Source organism: Triticum aestivum, chromosome 3D (genome assembly GCF_018294505.1).
Source record: "Triticum aestivum cultivar Chinese Spring chromosome 3D, IWGSC CS RefSeq v2.1, whole genome shotgun sequence".
Taxonomy (NCBI): Eukaryota; Viridiplantae; Streptophyta; class Magnoliopsida; order Poales; family Poaceae; genus Triticum; species Triticum aestivum.
The window spans coordinates 472,535,367-472,559,826 of record NC_057802.1 but is presented as its reverse complement, the minus strand read 5'-3'; the positions used below and the strand labels follow the sequence as shown (position 1 = coordinate 472,559,826).

The 24,460-nt window shown below is 47.4% G+C and overlaps 1 protein-coding gene and 1 long non-coding RNA gene across 2 annotated transcripts; one reads left to right on the top strand and one right to left on the bottom strand.

Annotated features, from left to right (window-relative positions):
* Positions 1–16,375: 16,375 nt before the first annotated feature.
* LOC123079764 (uncharacterized) lies at positions 16,376–19,894 on the top strand. The gene is made up of 3 exons (XM_044502566.1): positions 16,376–16,758; positions 16,887–17,458; positions 19,340–19,894. The coding sequence occupies exons 2-3, from the start codon at positions 16,929–16,931 to the stop codon at positions 19,560–19,562; spliced, it is 753 nt and encodes a 250-aa protein (XP_044358501.1). The 5' UTR covers positions 16,376–16,758; positions 16,887–16,928; the 3' UTR covers positions 19,563–19,894.
* Positions 19,895–20,714: 820 nt separating this feature from the next.
* Positions 20,715–22,607, bottom strand: LOC123074981 (uncharacterized). Its single transcript, XR_006436074.1, has 3 exons — positions 21,333–22,607; positions 21,161–21,239; positions 20,715–21,082 (listed from the first exon to the last, which is right to left on the bottom strand). It is a non-coding gene; the product is annotated as an uncharacterized lncRNA (long non-coding RNA).
* Between the last annotated feature and the right edge of the window lie 1,853 nt (positions 22,608–24,460).

Below are 24,460 nucleotides of genomic sequence, written 5' to 3'. Positions count from 1 at the left end.
GTAAAGTACACATCAATAATCTGTATATCAAATATACCTTTGTTCACTTTGCCATCCTTCTTATCCACCAAATAGTTGGGGTAGTTCCGCTTCTAGTGACCAGTCCCTTTGCAGTAGAAGCACTTAGTCTCAGGCTTAGGACCAGACTTAGGCTTCTTCACTTGAGCAGCAACTTGCTTGCCGTTCTTCTTGAAGTTCCCCTTCTTCCCTTTGCCCTTTTCTTGAAACTAGTGGTCTCGTCAACCATCAACACTTGATGTTTTTCTTGATTTCTACCTTCGTCGATTTCAGCATCACGAAGAGCTCGGGAATTACTTTCGTCATCCCTTGCATACTATAGTTCATCACGAAGTTCTACTAACTTGGTGATGGTGACTAGAGAATTCTGTCAATCACTATTTTATCTGGAAGATTAACTCCCACTTGATTCAAGCGATTGTAGTACCCAGACAATCTGAGCACATGCTCACTAGTTGAGCGATTCTCCTCCATCTTTTAGCTATAGAACTTGTTGGAGACTTCATATCTCTCAACTCGGGTATTTGCTTGAAATATTAACTTCAACTCCTGGAACATCTCATATGGTCCATGACGTTCAAAACGTCTTTGAAGTCCCGATTCTAAGCCGTTAAGCATGGTGCACTAAACTATCAAGTAGTCATCATATTGAGCTAGCCAAACGTTCATAACGTCTGCATCTGCTCCTGCAATAGGTCTGTCACCTAGCGGTGCATCAAGGACATAATTTTTCTGTGCAGCAATGAGGATAATCCTCAGATCACGGATCCAATCCGCATCTTTGCTACTAACATCTTTCAACATAATTTTCTCTAGGAACATATCAAAAATAAAACAGGGAAGCAACAACGCGAGCTATTGATCTACAACATAATTTGCAAAATACTATCAGGACTAAGTTCATGATAAATTTAAGTTCAATTAATCATATTACTTAAGAACTCCCACTTAGATAGACATCCCTCTAATCCTCTAAGTGATCACGTGATCCATATCAACTAAACCATGTCCGATCATCACGTGAGATGGAGTAGTTTCAATGGTGAACATCACTATGTTGATCATATCTACTATATGATTCACGCTCGACCTTTCGGTCTCCGTGTTCCGAGGCCATATCTGTTATATGCTAGGCTCGTCAAGTTTAACCTGAGTATTCCGCGTGTGCAACTGTTTTGCACCCGTTGTATTTGAACGTAGAGCCTATCACACCCGATCATCACGTGGTGTCTCAGCACGAAGAACTTTCGCAACGGTGCATACTCAGGGAGAACACTTATACTTTGATAATTTAGTGAAGGATCATCTTATAATGCTACCGTCAAACAAAGCAAGATAAGATGCATAAAGGATTAACATCACATGCAATCAATATAAGTGATATGATATGGCCATCATCATCTTGTGCTTGTGATCTCCATCTCCGAAGCACCGTGCTTGTGATCTCCATCTCCGAAGCACCGTCATGATCACCATCGTCACCGGCGCGACACCTTGATCTCCATCGTAGTATCGTTGTCGTCTCGCCAACTAATTGCTTTTACGACTATCGCTACCGCTTAGTGATAAAGTAAAACTATTACATGGTGATTGCATCTCATACAATAAAGCGACAACCATATGGCTCCTGCCAGTTGCCGATAACTCGGTTACAAAACATGATCATCTCATACAACAAATTATATCACATCATGTCTTGACCATATCACATCACAACATGCCCTGCAAAAACAAGTTAGACGTCCTCTACTTTGTTGTTGCAAGTTTTACGTGGCTGCTACGGGCTTAGCAAGAACCGTTCTTACCTACGCATCAAAACCACAACGATAGTTTGTCAAGTTGGTGCTGTTTTAACCTTCGCAAGGACCGGGCGTAGCCACACTCGGTTCAACTAAAGTGAGAGAGACAGACACCCGCCAGTCACCTTTAAGCAACGAGTGCTCCGAACGGTGAAACCAGTCTCGCGTAAGCGTACGCGTAATGTCGGTCCGGGCCGCTTCATCTCACAATACCGCTGAACCAAAGTATGACATGCTGGTAAGCAGTATGACTTATATCGCCACAACTCACTTGTGTTCTACTCGTGCATAGCATCAACGCATAAAACCAGGCTCGGATGCCACTGTTGGGGAATGTAGTAATTTCAAAAAATTTCCTACGCACACGCAAGATCATGGTGATGCATAGCAACGAGAGGGGAGAGTGTTGTCCACGTACCCTCGTAGACCGACAGCGGAAGCGTTATCATAACGCGGTTGATGTAGTCGTACGTCTTCACGATCCGACCGATCAAGTACCGAACGCACGGCACCTCCGAGTTCTACACACGTTCAGCTCGATGACGTCCCTCGAACTCCGATCCAGCCGAGTGTTGAGGGAGAGTTTCGTCAGCACGACGGCGTGGTGACGATGATGATGTTCCACCGACGCAGGGCTTCGCCTAAGCTCCGCAACGGTATTATCGAGGTGTAATTTGGTGGAGGGGGCACCGCACACGGCTAAGAGATCTCAAGGATCAATTGTTGTGTCTCTGGGGTGCCCCCCTGCCCCCGTATATAAGGAGCAAGGGAGGAGGAGGCCGGCCCTAGGAGGGGGCGCACCAAGTGTGGAGTCCTACTAGGACTCCCTAGTTCTAGTAGGATTCCACCTCCCATATGGAATAGGAAAAGAGGAAGGGAAAAAGAGAAGGAAGGAAGGGGGCGCCCCACTTCCCTAGTCCAATTCGGACCAGACCAAGGGGAGGGGTGCGGCCACCCTTGAGGCCCTTTTCCTTCTTTCCCGTATGGCCCAATAAGGCCCAATACGTATTCCCGTAACTCTCCAGTACTTCGAAAAATATACGAATCACGCGGAACCTTTCTGAAGTCCGAATATAGTCGTCCAATATATCGATCTTTACATCTCGGCCATTTCGAGACTCCTCGTCATGTCCCCGATCTCATCCGGGACTCCGAACTCCTTCGGTACATCAAAACTCAATAAAACTGTCATCGTAACGTTAAGCGTGCGGACCCTACGGGTTCGAGAACTATGTAGACATGACCGAGACACGTCTCCGGTCAATAACCAATAGCGGGACCTGAATGCCCATATTGGCTCCCACATATTCTACGAAGATCTTTATCGGTCAGACCGCATAACAACATACGTTGTTCCCTTTGTCACCGGTATGTTACTTGCCCGAGATTTGATCGTCGGTATCTCGATACCTAGTTCAATCTCGTTACCGGCAAGTCTCTTTACTCGTTCCGTAACACATCATCCCGCAACTAACTCATTAGTCACAATGCTTGCAAGGCTTATAGTGATGTGCATTACCGAGTGGGCCCAGAGATACCTCTCCGACAATCGGAGTGACAAATCCTAATCTCGAAATACGCCAACCCAACAAGTACCTTTGGAGACACCTGTAGAGCACCTTTATAATCACCCATTTACGTTGTGACGTTTGGTAGCACACAAAGTGTTCCTCCGGTAAACGGGAGTTGCATAATCTCATAGTCATAGGAACATGTATAAGTCATGAAGAAAGCAATAGCAACATACTAAACGATCGGGTGCTAAGCTAACGGAATGGGTCAAGTCAATCACGTCATTCTCCTAATGAGGTGATCTCGTTAATCAAATGACAACTCATTTCTATGGCTAGGAAACATAACCATCTTTGATTAATGAGCTAGTCAAGTAGAGGCATACTAGTGACACTCTGTTTGTCTATGTATTCACACATGTATTATGTTTCCGGTTAATACAATTCTAGCATGAATAATAAACATTTATCATGATATAAGGAAATAAATAATCCTTTATTATTGCCTCTAGGGCATATTTCCTTCACACACCCCACTCCTCTTCACCTTATCTCATATTTCTCGAGATATCATTAGTTTTTACACATGGGATTACTCCCGTAAGGGTCAATCACAACAAGTGTTTTATAAAAAAAATGCATCTTGATGTTTCGTGCAATGCACGAATCTTGCTAGTACTCCTACACAAGACTAAGTTGGTGATGCTGGTGTGTCTGCCATCCGTCGTTTCTGACCATTAGATCTACATCTAACGATTGTGAGGTAAGTTGTTGCCTTCTCTCACCAACATCCCACTTGTCTACCAATTTGCAGAAAAACCCATAATTAGTATCTTAAAACCAACCACATCCCTCCCTGACCTCACCAAAACAGCCCAAGGAATATATTCTAATTGAAACATAATATATATCTCGTGACATATGTATATCAAAATTAGAGTGTTTTGTACCAAGTTTGTGAATAAGTATTATTCTAATTATGATTCGTTGCAACGAACATGAACATTGCTAGTATTTCCAACCATGCATTTTTTTCCTAGTATTCCATAGTTTCGAGTTTTCCATCAAGATATTAGTCACTCATGGTTGATATTTATTTTCAATCATGTACACATATGCACTACGTAACTAGCCTTGCTTATTGGCTTCCAAAGCTTAACTTGCACTCCTACTTACAATATGTAGAGTATTTAACAAAAAACTACCACTTTCAACCAGCCCTAGGAAGAATCTATTGTACAAAAAAATAGCAAAAACATACCCAAAATTTCTTAATCCACGCCAAAAACTACCTAGTACTCCTACCGATTAGGTTCGTTTAAACCCATTTATGACAGGGTTGGCCCACACGTCCGTGCTGAGAGGCAGCTTAAACCAACACATTTTGTTTGACCGTTGACACGAGGGACCCATATCTGACCTTCTATCCTGTTATTCCCCCTCAAATCATTATTTTTCCTGAACATTACTTCAAACAGTACTGATGCGTGTTCGTCGGTGGCGCCGGTGATGAGCGAGTTGGCCGCCACTCCGCCGGACGGGCCGGACGCCGCGCTGGCCTCCGCACGGGTTGGCAGGCTGGCCCGAGCGTGACTCACGAGCGAGCAAGCCGCCGCGCTGGCCTTCGCTCGAGCCAGATGGCTGGCCTTAGCGCGGCGCGCGCGAGCAAGCCGCCGCGCTGCCGTGCCAATCTAGCTAACAAACCTTGCAGACAAGTAGTTGGACGAGATATCTTGGCTAGCTAGCGGCCACGAGTGCCTGACGGAGCTGGCATCCGGGCTGCCGCAACATGGGCTCCGCACCGTCAGTGGTTTTGACCTCGCCTTCTGCCGGCGGCGGTAGCTGCGTCCCATGGCCGAGGATGACTAGGTGGACGGGCCGGAGGTAGGAGGTCACTCGAGGATTTTTGTTGGTAAGAGCATGTACAATGGTTGATAAGGTAGTCTTATCTTAAGTCTCCCACGTATGCAAGTGGTAGTAGTTTCTTGGCATTTTAATGGTTTCTTGCATTATTAGAGCAAGTACAATAGAGCTTAGTCAGCGGGCTATAAGAAATAAACTAGTATATTTCTGCTTAGTTGGAGGAAAGAGAAGAGGAGAGAGAAGGTAAGTGGGCTCTTCGTGAAGAGCCAGCTCTAGCACGTGCTCCTAGGCACTTTGTGAGAATGAGAAGTGGGCCACGTAATAAAAAAGTAGTACACTCTTTTGATCTATTATTGTACATGTTGGCTATAAGATGGGCTGTAGATGACATGGCACTGGCTTATAGCCAGCAGCTGGCTATACTATTAACCATTAGGGGTTTCTTGTGAGGAACAATGTACGTACTACTAGCGACAAAAGGCGATTCTAGGTTACCTTGTTTTGTGGGTTCGATCCCGGCCGAACGCACGGCGGCCTTTTAAAAAAATAGTACTACTACACTTCGCTGCGAGCCAATATTTTACACGGGTAGTTTGAGTTTTGAAGTCAAACGGACGTGCGGCCCCACAATCTGGGTGCACTGGACAGCCTAGCCACGTGAACGGGTTTTCCTTCCCAGCATCCCGTGGCTCGCGTGCTCGCCCTACCCGCACCTCGCTTGCAGCTTCCAGTTAGTAGCATATTTAAACTACCGCCTCCCAATTAAGCCCGAGGAGCCGGAAAAGCCTGGCGGGGCATTGGGAACTGTGCAATATGGCTCTGTACGTAAAGTGCTCTACTACTACTCTGTAGTTTGTGGCGTTGCACGCATGGACTTCACTCCATTATCGGCTCTACTATAAAAGAAACTCCTCTTGACGTGTTTTTTTTTGAAACGGAGGCAAAAGCTTTGCTTCATCTCATTCATAAAGAAGGAACTACTAACAAAGTTCGATGAGATCCATTACACCTCCACAAATGGAAGCGAAAAGCCTAGTCTCGCTGTATCAAATAACTCAAATGTTCTGCCCCCGCAGTAACCGTCGCTGATAAACAGGCTGCTAGTGTGTGCGTGAGAGGAGCGGCTGAGTAGGCCAGCTACGTGAGAGGAGCGGCTGAATAGAGCACCGAGAGTACCCACTAGGCCACTACGCAGGTGTACTTCCCCTGCATTGATAGTACAATGATGGTTCTAGAGAACAGTAGTACCCTCCACTTCCAACTGTAGCTCCTTGGCCTTGAGATTCAAGAGTTCAAAACTGGTGCACTATACTAGACTAGACTATAAGTACAGTACATCGCACTACTAGTTGAGAAAAGTAGTACTAGTACTGCTACAGTACGAGTATGTACTCCTCCGTCACATAATGTAATACGTTTTTTGACACTAGTTGGCGTGTACAAAAAATGGCAAAAACATACCCAAAATTTCTTAATCCACGCCAAAAACTACTACCTAGTGCCAAAAATTTCTTACTAGTGCTATTATTTACAGTATAATGCAATCCCATAACGTTCCATAATGCTAGTACTAGTAGTAAATAATAGCCTCACCCCTTCGCTGAGGAACGATCTACAGTTGGAAGGGACGAGGCCCTGCGGTTACTACGCTCTTATCTCCTCCTCGCCAGTTCCCCTCCCCCCGAAGAGAAGGCAGTTCGTCGCTGCACCCATGGATTCACCAGGCGGTTCTCCTCCTCGTCGGGGCTGGGAGACCTTGGACGACGATCCTCTGGGAGAAATCGCACGCCGCTCCGACGTCCTCACCGCCGCAAGACTCGGTGCTTCCTGCACCAACTTTTTCAAGACGCTGCTTAAACAGGCTTGGGAAAAGGCCATGCTTGTTGGTCTTCCATGCGTCCTCGAGGAGAAGGTTCTTCTATGGGACAATCCTTCGAACAGTCCACCGCTCCCTGGCCATGGTTGCACGTTGACTCCGCTAGAGTTTCCGACGTTGAGAGGTAGTTGGATCATGTAGTACTTAGTTATTCCATTTCCATCCCGTAATTTCTCCGCTGCCCACCATCTTATATATAGGTCTGGGTCGGTGCCAACGAAGATTGGCTTGCATACCTCCGGCCGGATACCACCATCATTTTGCACAACATCCATAGCAGTGCAGCCGTTCCGGTAGACCCCTTCTCCACCATTGGGATCGGCCTTCCGGACTGGCTGGGCTTGAATACGTATGATGATGCCTACATGAGATTGAAGAAGATAGCAATTGCGGACCCGCCGACAAAGCGACGCGACTACGACGATTACTATCTCATCGATGTGTTCGACATAAGGATTGCCATCAATGCAAGAGGCAGTAACGGCAGAGGCTGGCGCATGTTGGCGGCGGCAGATTTGTACCCCTACATGTTCGAAGACGCCATGCGCCATCTAGGCCGCATCTTCGCGGTGACAAGCCAGGGGACTTGTTTCATCTGGTTGCCATCCTACGGTACGGGAGATTACAAACGGAATGCACAAACCATCATTTGCATCCCTAACGGTACTCCATTATTTTGCAGGGACCAGTCATCCCCCGATCAAAATAAGATCATCGATCCTGGATGTGCATTTGCATCCGCGATTCGGTCTAACCTGGAACCTTGTAGCTGACTTTGGCATATTGGGATCAACTATCTTAGCAGTCGTTACCCATGGTACCACTGATGTGCAACATGGTCACACAATCTACCATGATCGGACCGTCACCATCCACCCAGGTATTCCATTTTTTAACCCTCTCGCCTTCTCTTTCATTGTTGTACTAGTAGTATACTTTGTAGTACTAGTAGGAGTACTTTTTACCTTGGAGGACGCGTATAGCTAGCTAGGCCCTTGAAGACTTGACCCACTAGCTGGCACCATTTTTGTTTTTCCATGTCTTACTATCTCATCCATGTAGCCAAGAGTGGCTATATATAATAAGCCGGTTATTTTACTTCCTCTATCCCAGAGTAGTACTATTTGCTGCACAGTATTACTGACCGCCATATTTGAGCACAACATTATTATGCATGGACCTTGACTATGTACGTCACCATGTGTCCAGATCTGGGATGCCGCGTGTACCAGATGAACGGCGCCGAGTTCGACCCCCGTGATGCTACGTGGGTGCCGAGGAACACTCTTGGAGAGTACTCGCTTTTCATCGGGGACAGCTACCCCATTGTGAAGCGGATGCCACCTTCCGTGCACGACATGGAAGGCCTGCCGTTCATGAAGCATGGTGTGTCTTCAGTGCGCACCGCCGGATGAACGTCATGCTGGGACACGCTATCCCTGATTTATGCCGCTTCAGTTTGGATGAGTCTCCATCGTGTGGAACCGGACTAGAAAGCTGCGACAATGATTCCCGTTGCCCACCACTATGGATCGTGCCATCCATGAAGAACACCTGGGACTGGAACCTGGAGGAGGACATGTAGCCCATCTATAACGTGTAAGTGGAGTACGGTAATTGTGAACGGTAGCACTGTGAATATATGTAGACTAGTCGTGCACAAATTTATCACATGAATTGGAGATGAACTTGTGTGGCATACTGGCATTTGTCCTTTAGAATTTGTTACTAGTAAATGTGTTATGTGTACGTGCAACTTGTGTGGTTGTTGCACGGGCTCTAACACGCTCTTTGAGAAAAAAAGTGGCACAACTTTGGATATACGTGACGTGGCGGCATCATACAGTAGCATCATTCGCTATAGTTGTAGTACACTCCTACTAGGATGAAAACTCCTATAAAACCTTGCGCTTGGCTCTTTGCCTCTTCGGGAGGTTCAACAGTTCGTACTCGTGTGAACCTTGCACTTGGCTCTTCGCCTCTTCGGAAGGTCCAACAATGATGATACTATAGTACAATGTGCTTCTGGCAATCTGACACTGATTGAACTGCTGCACGTCCACCGCGAGGGCGAGGGCGAGGGCGAGGGAGAGGGAGAGGGAGAGGGAGAGGGCGCTGTAGTCAAAACCCTCTCCTCGTCCTGCGAACCACCGCACGCGTGGGCGAGGGAGAGGCGTAGTAAGCAAGCTTCTCCTCGTTCGGCGAGTTGACGAGACACATCAAAGCAGTACTAGTACTAGTAGTAGTAGTCCATACTGCGTCCTTTCCGATTAATATGGCTTAATTTGAAACGAGAAAAATACACTGGCGGTCAATGTATGTAACAATACGCTCTTTACGGTCACTACATATAGTTTTGCGGCGATTATACGATCACTAGCTCATCGTAGAGCACCGTATTGCACCCTACTGACTGGCCACATAGTCGACATGGCACTTTGTTGACTGGTTAAATTGTCACCTGGTTTCTGGGTCCCATCTGTTAGTTGGCAGAGCAAAGAAATCAGTTAAACAAAACTTTACGCAGGCGCGACACGAGTCCAACGCCCTGGCTGTGTATGTGAGTGCATGCACGTGTCCTCCCTCGGTCTTCCAACAAAGAGTGTACATCGGCTATAAAACAAAGAGTGTAGTACATGATGTACATCTACACTTCCAATGCATTTAGCCTTTAATCTAAATCGATATTCATTGACTAATGCACCAACTTGTGCTGTAGGTATAGGCTACATGTCTATCCTTAATTACAGCATGCAACGGCCTTCATTTAATCTTCTTATCTCAATGGTCGCATGCACACATAAGTCTGCTACTTTTGGGCGTTAATTATGCCCTGGTCAATGTGTAAATCTCTAAATGTACAGTCTTTCACGGACGTAGGGAGTAGGTTGAGCACTTGAGCGTGAGCGTGTGTGTTGCGTCGTGTGCTTTGTGCCGCATGGGTGCGTGAGTGTTGCGTGCGTCCATGTGTACGTGTGAGTGTTGCATGTTGCATGCATGCATGCATGCATGCATGGGGCTTACTCCCTCCCATTGACATTCATATTTCAAGCTTTCTCTGTTCCCTCCATATGGTGATACTCCTTCTGTTCCCAAATAGTACGGAGTAAAAGCCTCCCTCTGTTCCCAAATACGGAGTATTTGTCTTTCTACAGATTTCAACAAGTGACTAGGTACGGAGCAAAATGAGTGAAGTGAGCGTAGAGGCAAGGGATACTGTAGAAAGGAAGTCCTCGCGATCCATTATTCCCCATCTCGGTCAGAGAGATTTATTCAACTAGTCTTCGCAGTGAAGTGACAATACACGCTGCACCAGATGGGACATGTAATTAATAAGCTGAACCAGCGTGTTGGTGTTACTAAATCAGCCTTACCCAGTACTGCCATCATGTTTGCCAGTAGAGCACGCTTCCGCAAATACGCCTACGCACCTCTTTCCTCCATTAACTGACATATGGGCCCTGTTGTGGTAGACCCACATGTCATCGGTGTAACTATTTACATTCCGAAGGACGGTATATCCTGGTAGTAGTACTAGTAGAATTGAGATTGAATGCACTTTCTTCCCCGTCTTCCACTCTTCTTCCTCCTCTCTTCCCCATCGTCGGCCGCACACCATTTACCCCCGCTCACTGCTCGCCCGCCCGCGCCATCTTCCTTGGTAGCTCGCGCGTACCATATCCCCCCGCTCACTGCTCGGCCACACGAGGAGAAGCTTCTTCGCTCGCCCGCCCGAATCCACTTCCCCGCTGGCTCGCAGGCACCGAAAACCCCAATGGCAGAACCGACTGACACGCAGAGCCGTGATTGGAATTCCCTCCCCGATGTTCTCTTGGAGCAGATCTGTAGTCGTATGGACCTACTCAGCACCATCCGTCTGGCCGCATGCTCGGTGTCTTTGTACCGTCTACTCATCTGCAACCGGCCGGCTCTTTTCAAGACACCTTGCTTGCTTATTCTGAACATGATTGTTTATTTTTGTCCTTTTGGTCTCCAGTTTGAATTGTTGCAGCAGACGCAAATGCGCTGGCCTTCATGATTCCATGACCTGGAATCATACCAGCCGATGGGTGGTGGTTTATCGCTCGTTCAGCTGACGGTGGTCATTTGATGCTCATTCGCACGTACCAAATTGACCAAACCATTACATCTAACCACATGCAGTACAATACGTGGGGCGTTCGTGACATTGATGGCTATGGCTGCTTCGTGTTCGAGAAATATCCTAGCTCCGTTGGGCCAGGCGTATTCAATCATGTTGTATGCACAAGCAGTAATGGCAGATGGGCTGTAAATGGGCTGTAAATTATTAGAAATAATGGCAGATGGGTTGTATGCTTTTTTCCACAGATTTGAGGCTTCCCTAAAAAAAAGGTTGACGCACAAGCAGTGACTGTTGGATGGCCATCCAACGGCCGTCGTGCTTCTTCAATCTCTGCTCTTCCTGCTCCAGCCGCTCAAACAGGCGCCAGCGGGACTGCCTGCTCCCTCCTCCCCGCGGTCGGCTCTGTTGTCGCGCAGGCCTCACCGCCCCACCGTACTCCCATCGCTGGCCTAGCCATCCCTCTACTCACCCACACCTGCTGTTATTCTCCGGCGACGGCAGACGAACCAGTAAACCCTCGTACAGTCGTACTCCCCTCCGCGTGGGAAACAACTGCCGAGTCTTCCCTGCCTCCGTGTCGTTCCCTTCCTAGGCCTCGCCGTCGTTCACCGCCCTGGTGCTCTCGGCGCGGCCTGGTCAACGTGGTCAACGACCGACATGCATCTGAAGTGGACTGTACGTGGAGAGGCCGACAGCTGGGTCCACGGCCGCACGCAAGGAAATGCCTCCTTATTACGCGCAAAATAATGATTCCTCCACCTGACATCAGGGACCCACCGAAAGGGCCTCTGTATTTCGCGAAAAAACGTTACCGCCGCTGACAGCTCGGACCCACCAGCTATATCTTCGCACGCAAGGAAGTGCCTCCTTATTACGCACAAAAAAAATGAATACTCCCCCTGTTAGCTGGGACCCAGTATAGTGGCAGGCTGACTTGTGGGCCTACTAAGTTGACGGGGACGGAGGGCTTTGTCAACTTAGTCAATATGCATGATTCTAGCTCCAGTGACCGTACGATGTCCATCCAACGGCCGTAGTGCTTCTTCAACCTCTGATCTTCTTGCTCCAGCCGCCCAAACCAGCGCCGGTCGTGCCTCGTGCTCCTGCCTCTCGTGGCTGGCTGCAATGCGGCGGAGGCCTCACCGCCCCCTACTATCCCACCGCTGGCCAGGCCATCCCTCTACTCACCCACACCCCCTGTTATTCTGCGGCGACGGCAGCCTCACACAGCAGCGAACCAGTGAACCCTCATACTCCTCTACGCGTGGGCATCCACTGCCGCGTCTTCCCCGGCTCCGCGTCGTCCCCTTCCTAGGCCTCGCCGTCGTCCACCGCCTTGGTGCTCTCAGCGCGGCGTGGTCAACGTGGTCAAGGAATGGCTTCCATCGGACGTGGACTGTACGTGGAGAGGCTGAGAGCTGGGTCCACGGCCGCAGCAAGGAAGTGCCTCCTTATTACGTGCAAAATAATTATTCCTCCACCTGACAGCGGGGACCCACCGGACGGGCCACCGTATTTCGTGAAAAAAACATTTCCCCCCGACTGCTGGGACCCACCAGCTACACCTTCGCACGCAAGGAAGTGCGTCCGGGCAAAAAAAAAAACGATTCGCCCCCCTGACTGCTGGGACCCACCAGCTATATCTTCGCATGCAAGGAAGTGCCTGACAGTCGGGACCCACCTGGTCGAAGCGTACGTAGCGTTGTCATTCTGGTCGCGAACGTGTACGTACATATATACTGGTGGATGTAGAGACGCGCACGTGTCGTAGTAGAGGCGCGTACGTGTCGTAGTAGAGGCGCGCACGTAGTATGTACACGTACGTACATCGGCCAGGGTGCAAGAAAGAAAATACGGCCACGTATGTGTACATACGGGCGGGGTCTCGAACGCCTACTCGCGCATACGTACGGCCAGGGCTCGTGTACATGGCTGGGTCGGAACGGAGAAACAGCGTCGTCGTCGTGTTCATGGGGAGGCAACGGAATGCGTCGTGTTCATGGGGAGGCAACGGAATGCGTCGTGTTCATGGGGAGGCAACGGAATGCGTCGTGTTCATCGGGAGGCAACGGAACGCGTGGGAGCCAACCGGCTGGGTCGGAACGGAATGCGTGGTCGTGTTCATCGGGAGGGCTTGGACGGAACAGGCGATGGAAACGAGGCCTGGCGTACCGCAGAACGGAGGAAACAGACCTCCTACGTTCGAAACGGGGGTCCTGTTGATCGGGAGGGGTGTGGCGTACCGCAAAACGGAGGAAACGGGCCTCCTACGGTCGAAACGGGGTCCTGTTGATCGGGAGGGGTGTGGCGTACCGCAAAACGGACGAAACGGACCTCCTACGGTCGAAACGGGGGTCCTGTTCATCGGGAGGGGTGTGGCGTACCGCAAAACGGGACTCCACGGGATACTGTTCATCTCCACCGTCGACCTCCTCCAGCCTCCACCGGCTACCGTCGACCTCCTCCAGCCTCCACGGGCTCCTGTTCATCCAGCCTCCACCGCGCGCTACTCCACCGGCTACTGTTCAACCACCCCTCCACCGTCTACTGTTCATCCAGCCCTCCACACCACGGGATCCTGTTCAACCACCCTCCACGGGCACCCCTCCACCGTCAACTGTTCATCCAGCCCTCCACACCACGGGGTCCTGTTCAACCACCCCTCCACGGGCACCCCTCCACCGTCTACTGTTCATCCAGCCCTCCACCACACCACGGGGTCCTGTTCATCCAGAGGCAACACCACCGCTCACTGTTCATCCAAACCCCCCCCCCCCCGCAACGCTCACTGTTCATCCCAGAGGCAGCATCGATCGGCTTCAGTTAGCAGCAGTAGCGAAGGAATCGCTCGATCGGGTTCAGTTAACAGCCATCGATCGATCGCTCGGGTTCAGTAACGCGTAGCCTGCAATGCAATCGCTCGGGTTCAGTTAGAGCCCAACGCCTCGCTCGGGTTCAGTTAGAGCCAACGCCTCGCACACACGCGCGTACGTGTACGAGAGAAACACGCATCGCTCGGCCCCCGACCTCCCACCGTAACCGGGAACTTCCCAAAATTTTCCTCGCCCTCGCTTCTACCACGGTTTTTTCGTCATGGACGGCCCAAAGAATGTCATGCAGCTGCGTCTCCGGCCCGCCCAGGACGAAAAGCCCATTTTCTGTCATGATTTTTTGTCATAGAAGTAGGAGCCCACCACATCTATGATGATACCGGGTTTTGTCACAATTATCGTCATAGAAGTGTCATATGTATGACAATTTTTTTTTGTTCGGCCCAAAATGTCACGGATGTGTCTTTTTTTTGTAGTGTCTACAGTAAATACTAAATAATCAAAAAAAAAATCTCCTTTGAGAAAGTTCTTGTAAATGCTATCTTAAGCTGAGATCCATGCGAGAGTTCAACAACATTTTGTTCTTCTCATTAGCAATATAATAAAGATCCCAAAATTGGGGAACAAGGGGAGCATTCCTAAACCAACTATCTTCCCAAAACCTAACTTGCCTACCATTACCTTATAACCCATTCATATCCCAATTTGACTACCTTCATGGCCCACATAAAACCTTTCCAAAACTAGGAAGTGTGTGTGTCATGAAAGTAGAAAATGTATGGGCATCTAGTATTATATTTAGCATCTACTATCCTTTTTGGGGGAGGACCTTCATGGGAAATATATCTCTCAAACCATATCCTATAAACTGGGGATAACCATACCCCCAAATTCTTTCTTCATGCAAATAGAAGGCCGGTTAGCAAGATGAATTTTATCTGTACCCTCACTATCACTCCAAAGACAATTAGCCATCTGAGAATTAATCAGGGTTATGGATCATTTTGGAAACATGAAGAAAGAAGGCACATAAACCGGGATAATAGCTAGACAAGGTTTAATCAAAGCGACTTACCTAAATAAGAAAGTAATTTCCCTCTCCAACTTGGAATCATAGCAAGGAGTTTGTCTATTAGAGGTTGTAAATCATAGCTCCTCAATTTATCAAAGTGTAAGGGAAAATTCAAATACTTAATAGGAAAAAAATCAGCTCTACACTGGAAAATCTAAAGGAAAGAATCAAGTTCATTATCTTCTAAATTAATAGGACTAAGTAATTCTTATGATAATTAAACCTCATACCTGGAACTTGTTCAAACAATGTGAGGATCCATTTTAGATTAAGAGCTACATTTAGAGCATTTTCTAGAAATAATAGTGTGTCGTCTGGATATTGCAAAGCATTGTAATCAACGGGCGCTGGTCCTTAGGGTGCGTACACGAAGACTTTCTTGCTGTAATCGACAACGGTCAAGCTGGCTCGGTTAGAGGAGCGGCGATAGCGGCGCATTGGCGGCAGTAGTGGTTGTTCGGTGGTCTTGAAATCTCGATATAATTTTTATTATGTTTGAGATGTTTTATCTCGCGATGAACTTTGGTCATAGATCTGGATTAGTTTTGCAAAAAAAAAAGACGTCATAGACAAAAGTACTACAAATATGCCGGAACGGAGAACACATCTAACACACGTCCACATATATATATATACATAACTATAACTATTATGATTTGTAACCCAACCACCACATATTCCCGTCTCGACGTCCCTCCTGAAGACAAATCATGCATCATCGACCTCCCCATGGATGCCAACTCGAGTTTCTATTTGGATTGTGGTGTCCTTGTCCAATGTTTCTTTATTAAAAAAAAGAAAATATATACACCATCGTCTCCTGCACTTTATTTCGAAAGAAAACATTCTCAATGTCGATACATAGACCACCATCTCCCGCGCATTCAAACATCCTCCTTTTATCCTCATCGCTACATAAAACCACTTCGGAATAGCCAAAACTGCTTTGGAACATTTGGAGGTGTGGTCTACATAGTTTTGACAATTTAATAAGTACCGAGTGAAGTTTGGCTGTGCAATTTGCACCGAGAAAACTGTTTCAAATACGCAGTAGTACCACACATTTATTAGGCTAACGATCTGACTTATAGATTAAGCAAAATATGCAGTTTCGGTACCGAACATCATCTTGTTTTACTATAAACAACTTATTGCTAATCAAACGTCTGCTTTTGAATTTGACACCGATCATTGTGGGGCTCTGCTTTTGGACGCCAAAACCAAAAATTCCACGGAATCGCACGGGACATGACGCGGCGTCTCCCCATTTACTACTCGGGGAGACTGAGCACGACCCGTCGTGACGCAGACACAGACACCGTTCCAACCCCGTCGTCCCGTCTCTTCTCCGTCTCTTCCCCAGCCCGACAAGCGCGCAGCAAGTCTTTTCTTCCCCCCTTCTCTCCTCCGCCGGAACTCTCTCTAGCTCGGCATTGGGACTGCACACTCCATCGCGTCCACCCCCTCCCTCTCTCCCCCCTTCCGCGGGTATGGATCAGGAGCCCACTTATTAAAAATCCCGGCACGTCCACCCACCTCATGCGTCGTCGGTAGGGGCATATTTCTGATCTCTTTAGGCTCTACCAACCTTGGATTCTTCCTGGGTCTCTCGCCGCTTCCCGTGATCGGCCGCATTGTGTTCTGGCCGGGGCGTCCTTGGAGTGGCCTGCGGCCGCGTGAGTGGTAATCAGTGCGCGCTTTCGGCGTTCCTTGTTTGCTCCTGCCCCTGTTTGTGCTCTTCTTGTCTGGATTTGGTGGCGTGCGAGCAATTGGACTGATCTCGTCTCCTTTTCTTCCTGGATTGTCTGTAGGTTTCTACTTCGAGAAAGTGGCCTTTTTTCCGTGCGGGCGCAATGGCGAACGACGGCGAGCAAGCGGCGGTCGCCGCCGCCGCCGCCGAGCCTGACTTGGAGCGGGGGCGCGTCGCCGGCGGAGGAAAGCTGCCAGGCGGGGAGAGCTCCGGGGAGGAGGAGGAGCAGGGGGAGGGGAGCCAGCGCTTCTCGGACGCCGAGGACCGGTCATGGCACTCGCGCCAGAACTCCTCCGCCCTCGAGGACCGCGCCTCGACGTCCGCGTCCGCCCGCTCCGGCGCCGGCGCAGGGGACGGGGACAAGGAAGGCGAGGCCGCGGCCGGGCGCGACAGGAAGTCGTGCGTGTCGGAGTGCTCGCTGGACGACGTCGACCTGGAGGCGGGGCCGGCGGCCGAGATCACCAAGGCCAGCCCCGACAAGGACGAGATGAACTGCCGCATCTGCCACCTCGGCCTCGAGAGCGCCGCCGCCGAGTCCGGCGCCGGCATCGTGCTCGGCTGCTCCTGCAAGGACGACCTCTCCTGCGCCCACAAGCAGTGCGCCGAGACCTGGTTCAAGATCAGGGGCAACAAGTAAGCCCATCCATCTGCTCCCCCACTTCCATTTTTCTCACCTGGATAAAAGAGTGCCACGAGCTGTCAGTGTTCATGCACAACAACTCAAATAAAAATGTTTCCTATGGCGAGTTCGGTAAAACTGCAAACCTGTCATCGTTTTGTTTATCAGGATAATAGATGCCTGCAAAAGATAACATCTGGATGCTTGAACACGATTGAGGAATCTTTAGCAGGAACACGATTGAGGAATCCTTAGCATTATTTAAGTAGGTTACAAGGAGGTGAGAGGGGACAGTGTAAAAGTTGGGTATGATCGAACAGTAGGCTATAGTAAAAGGCTTAGGAATCCCGGTATGATGGGTAAAGTCAGATTCCTTCCTCCGGCCGCCTTTTCGTGCAGATTCTTGTGTAATTCTCTTGATATCCGTAAGTGGAAGTGTCGACCTTTTCTGTTTGATTTTTGTGGAAATGCCTTTGTGGTGGTTAGATTCTAGAGGGGGCTGCTATTGTGTCACCTTCCACTAGGTATACTTCATGAGAATTGGCCAGCAATCACAACTCACTGCAACTCACTGCTCTATGGGTGTGTTTGGCTTTTGCCTAAGATTGCACTACCGAAAGTTTTGCTAGCCAAAATATTGGTGAAGGTTTTGCTTATCCATGAGTTGGTAGACATTGTTGGAAAAATAAAGCAGAATTGGCATGTGAAAAAGTTGGTAACAATCCAAATAAAGGCCAATTTTTTGGTCATCGCCAACATATTGGTAAGGTCAAATTTGGTTACACAATCTAAACATACCCTAAGCCAAAATGGTCACCATCTTGTTGGGGGCAAAAGGAGGGTTCCGTTGAGATATTCCCACATAAAGGTTTTTCTTTAAGTTCATGTCAGAAATTTGAGAAGTGCACGAAAGTTATAAGCAGTACATATTTAGCAGGAATAGTTATTTAGCAGCTCCTCGTTCAAGTTTTCAGAATTAAGCATGGTCCACACTGTTTTCTGAGAGCAAGATTTCGCCCATTGTCCTTACAACGATGCTAATGAATTAGTGCAGGAATTCTATTTGACAATGGTAGTAAAAACGAAGTGGGAAGAAGATGAAGGCGATACAACAGCTGTAAAAAGAATGGGGCTACATATTCTAATCTGCATACAATAACTTCGGAATGTGATATTATCTTTAAGCAATTAGTTAAATATGCCTTTCGGAGTGCAAGCTTCATCGAAAAGATAGCAACAAGAGCCTCTTTAAGATTTAAATGCAAAGAATCGGAATGGATAGGCAACCTATTTTCTGTCTGCTGTCTGCATACATTACTCTCTTAATGAAGCTATTCTAGTGAGGGCTATGCCGTCTTTTACTGAAAAAACCTTTTCTCTCATGTGATCTTATTACATCAGCTAATGTTTTGGTTGAAGTTGTTAAATGTGGAAGATCTTTTACCTTGATACAGTATTTGTGTTGTTTCTGCATAGAAGCGAAGACACTATTGAAGTGAGGCCATGTTCTTATGCATGGTACCAACTACCAACAGGCATACATGTAGGCATATTTAGTTAAGTCTTTAAGAGGCAACATAAAAATTGCAAAGATACTACAGCCTCCTGACCAGATCACAAGCATAGTATTAGTATCATCTACTGAGTTGATATTTCCCTTTGATCAGAATTCAGATGTAACTGGTTTATGCCTTTGCACTGCCTACTGTACTGAGCAGTGGTTCAGTACAATATTGCTATTGTCTGTGCATTACAGAGGTTAATTAACCGCTGAAGGGACATTAACGAAATTGCGCTTCATCGTTTACTCTTGAAATATAAGCATAACCTTGTTCTGTGTTATTTGAATGTGGGAAACAGTATATTAAACATGTCCCTGTCTTTTCTTGTCTTAGGATTTGCGAGATCTGCGGCTCGACGGCGTGCAACGTGGTTGGTTTCGGTGATGCGGAGTTCATGGAGCAGTGGAATGAATCAGGCAACTCGGCAGCTACCCAAGCGCCGACGAACGAGACGCGGAGGTTCTGGCAAGGCCACCGGTTCCTCAACTTCCTCCTGGCCTGCATGGTGTTCGCCTTCGTCATATCCTGGCTCTTCCACTTCAACGTCCCCGGATGAGCCTCGTCGCGCCGACTTGTTAATAAAAAGCGCTTCAAAGACGTTGCTACTGGCAAAATGGTGGGTGGTGTCGGGTCAAAAACTTGAAAAGCAATCTGGGTGGGAGTGAGCCGAAGAGCTGGGTGATGATTGATGAAGAGGAGGTGAAATATTGGTGGATGGTGTCGTTAGTTTTGTAGAAAGTTGGTGGTGTTGCACTCAGCAGAGACGGAAGAGGGCAAATTTATTTGGAAAAATGGGGGCATTGTGCGCATCATGCTTTGTGATTCTCATGCTGGGTGGCTTAATTAAATATTGTTAGCAAGGTTTGAACAGGTCCGGCGTTGATGTTCTTGTCAGATGTTCTCCGTTTGCCTCCCGTTATTTTCTTCTTCTTGCACCTCAACGGCGCATGTTGTGTTTCTCACCCAACTGATGAACTGAACCTCTGTCAGCGACTCAAACGGGAACCAAACGTGTAAACCACCCAATTGATACAGGGAGGGCTGCATGGGCACGCGGGCACAAGGCAGAAACGGTTTTCTTGAGCTCAGTGACATGCCTCGCTTTTATTTTCACCAACGTCACCTCATGTGACGGCGGCGAGGATGCCATGCCACTTGTCGCGCCGCAGGCTGCACATGTCATTCAGTGCACACACGCGGGGCATGAAGCCTTCACCGTTGGTGCACATGGTCGCAGGAAGCGGTACAACCAAATGGTGAACACCACAAGGAATTCACGAGCTCCTCACCTCGACCACGACCTCTGCCTATCCATTGAAGAATTGACTAATTAATTGGGAACCGCCTGAAAAGATTTAGTGAGGCCTGGCGGAACCAAGTGGGTTCTCAAATCCAGAAAGGTAGTGTTGGAATCAAGGTTAATGATGATATTGGTCATTATTTTCAGACACACAAGGGTTTGAGACAAGGAGATTCCATGTCTCCTCTCTTGTTTAACTAGTAAGATGCCCGTGCTATGCTACGGAATCACATGAAATAAATTGGAATCACAAAAGTACAAGCCCAAATATGTAGTACTATGATTTTCGTCAAGAGAAGCTTAGTGTTTAGCCACATCAAGAAAGTCTTTGTTCAACGACGCTACAAACATCAGAGAGTTACATGGAGCCACACACACCATTTCATTTTGATTACATCTACCCTTAGCTAACACATGTGAACAACTATTTGCGACTCAACATGCCTCCAAGCTGTTACATTTTACTTTACCCAGAGATCACACCAACTTGATATGTTGTTCAAGTGGTCTTGGCATTACACTACCTTAAGATTTCACTTCATAAGTTAAACTCAGATTCAGTTACAACACGGATCACAAAAGCACTTCCCATCATTGTCCACGGCACCGTACACCCAAAATTAAGCAAAGTGAAGTAACACGGTTCAAAAGTAGCTTAACCTAGCTTAAGTAACGCATTATCCTATTATTCTAAGACTTCACTTTTGCTTCACGACTCCATTATTCATCTTCTTTTGATTCATGGAGGTGATTGTCCAGGAAGATCATTGTTGATCCTATAGAAAATTATTTGTAAATATTTAATATACCGTATAAAGCAAATAGTGGATAATTTCAACCAAATTTCCAATTACCTCTGCCTTAATTCACGCACTACTGTGATGTTCGGGTTAAAGTGCATCCTACTTAAGTCTGTAGTATGCAGGCCACGATCTAGTTAATTAAAGACAAAACATCAATATATTAGCAAAATTTATTTTCACGTTATAATTATATGCATAGAAAAATGCATGGACTTAGACTTACCGATGCGCTCTGCACGTAACATTGTTGCCACGACAATTATACGCTCCTGGGCGAGTTTTTCCCGTGCACTTAGATTATTAGTCACCAACTTGCCCCATACAACTAACTTGACAATATTATAGCTACAAAATCAATTAATATAGAAGAGAAATGTAAGAACTTTGACTCATTTCGATAACTGAAAATCATAAGATACACATACGTGTCATCTAGCAGAACAATATTTCTCACTGGGATCCTCCGATTGTAGAAACCGTCTTTATAACCCATAGAACTTACAAATAAAACCATGCCAATAACATCTAACATTTGAACAGAAAAATATTAATAGTTAATTTGTTACAAAAGAACAGTTAGAACGAACAAAAGAAAACTTAAGCACTTACCAACATGTGTATCATTATCTAGGGTGAACTCCCAAACTCTGTCAAAAGGAATAAACGCAGGGAACAATGGGATCAAGCGCTCATTCACATTTCTCAACTCATTAATTGTTCTTTTTTTCTTGGCTGTATGCATCGTTCTGATGCAGAGGCCGGGGAGTCCCCCATTTTCGAAAAAAAAGAAAAAAATTAATTGTTCTTTTGGTGTGGCCTCCTCCCTCTAGAAGTTCTTTTGGTTAATGTAATATCAGAATCAGTGATCTTTGGCAACTTTGCTAGTTTCTACTTTCTAGTGCCCCCGTTTGCAACAGCCTGCGGAATTGGTACACATGTCTGTTGCTATAATAGGTGCAAAGAGCATGTTTTATAGACTTTTTTCCAAGCATTATCTGACAATAACAGACACTGTAGCAGCATTTGAAATTCTGAATTATACATAATTTAGCCATATCGGTCTTTTGAAGGGGAAAAGGCAGCGCAGACCAAGACGAACTGTCCGCGCGATCGTGAGGCGGCGCTGCAGTTCCCGACCGAGCTTGCCCGCAGGGGGTGCCACCTCGAAGCGGTCGAAGACGGCGAGCGGGCGTGCCGGCAGGGTAAGCGGCCTCCACGCAATCCTGGCACGGCGAGCGAACACGCCGACAGGGGTTGCAGTTTCCTCGTTTCGGCGACGTTGAGCGGGCGACTCGGCAGTACCGGCGACGGCGAGCGAGCAGGGCAGCGGAAACTGAGTATTCCGGGAGGCAGAGAAGAAAACAACGAGCATAAGGGATGGGGAACCCCGGGAGTAATATGCATGGCGGTGCGGCATCGACAGTTTGAAGAACGGGGAGTGGGATTGGAGGAGAGAGGCGGCAAGAGATACGGGATTGGGGGAGGTGAGAGGCGGCAAGAGATACGGGATCGGGGGAGGCCATGAGAGCAGGCGATGGGAGAGACGAGGCGGACAGATTTTGGGGGAGAAAGGCCGGTGCTGGCAGGTGCTTCGGGAGAACAGTAGTACTCGATTAAGATTCTTTTTTTTAGTTCGAGGTGGCTTCACGTAATGGAGAGGCAGGATGGCGGTTCCTCTTGCTGCTGCATATTTTTTTATCCCTATCCCATCAAAGAGGGCAGACGGGCCATCAACACCACCTGGCTCTTTTAAAGGAGTAAAGATATAGTGGCCGATATGTTGGTCATTTTTATTGGCAGGGCCAAGCAGCATGGTCAAGTGGAGGGGTTAGTTCCCCATCTGCTCGATGGAGGAGTATCCATCTTACAATATGCTGACGACACTATCTTATTAATGGAACATGACATTGCTAAGGCGTGCAATATGAAACTTATATTATGTCTTTTCGAACAATTGTCTGGTTTAAAGATAAACTTTCACAAGAGTGAGTTGTTCTGCTTTGGGAAGGCCAAAGACAAGCAAGACACTTATAGACAATTGTTCGGGGTGTGAATTAGGTTCTTTACCATTTAGTTATTTGGGCATACCGATTCACCATCGTAAGTTAACCATTAAAGAATGGAAGTGTATCGAAGATCGAATTGAAAAAAAGCTTAGTTGCTGGAAGGGCAAGCTTATGTCTTATGAAGGTCGGCTAGTGCTGATTAACTCGGTACTGACTAGTATGCCGATGTTCCTACTATCGTTCTTCGAGATTCCGAAAGGGGTACGGAAGCGACTTGATTTCTTCAGATCTCGGCTCTTCTGGCAGTCCGATGAGGCCAAGAGGAAATTCCGTCTCGCGCGATGGGATATCGTTTTCCGACCAAAAGACCAGGGGGGGGGGTCTCGGTATTGAGAATTTAGAAATCAAGAATAAATGCCTTATGAGCAAATGGCTCTACAAGTTAGAGACAGAGCCGAAGGGAATGTGGGCACAGATTTTGCGCAATAAGTATTTACAGTCGAAAATGCTCGCCCAGGTTACCATGAGACCAACTGACTCGCCATTCTGGAAGGGGCTTATGAGAACGAAGGACTTGTTCAAATTCTTGGTTGGCAATGGGATGTCAACAAGATTTTGGGAGGATACGTGGTTAGGAGAGACACTCCTGACCATACAATATCCCACCCTTTATAACATTGTGCAACGTAAGGAGGATTACGTAGGCACAGTTTTCCAAACGATTCCCTTGAATATCCAGTTCAGACGTGCGTTAGTTGGTGAGCGATGGACTGCCTGGATGCACTTGGTTCGGAGATTGATAGATGTTCAACTCTCCGACCAGCCGGATTTGACGCAATGGAAATTAGCTAAAAATGGGGTATTTACGGTGAAATCTTTCTATATGGATTTGATTAATTATGGCCCAATCTCAAGATCGTTGCATATTTGAAAGGTTAAGGTTCCCTTGCGTATTAATTTTTTTATGTGGTTCGTTCACAAGCAGGTAATACTCACTAAGGACAACTTAATCAAGAGGCGATGGGTAGGTAGTTCACGTTGTTGTTTTTGTGATCATGATGAAACAATACAATATTTATTCCTTGAATGCCGACTCGCCAAATTGCTTTGGAGAACGATTATATAGCCTTCAACATTAATCCTCCAACTGACATTGAGTCGTTGTTTGGAACATGGTTAGCTGGGGTTGAACATACTACTGCGGCTCATATTCGGATTGGATTATGTGCACTTCTGTGGGCTATATGGAACTGTAGGAATGATTTGATTTTTAACAGACAACACACATTAACTTTCTTGCAGGTCATCTTCAGAGCTACCGCATGGATCCGTACGTGGTCCTTAC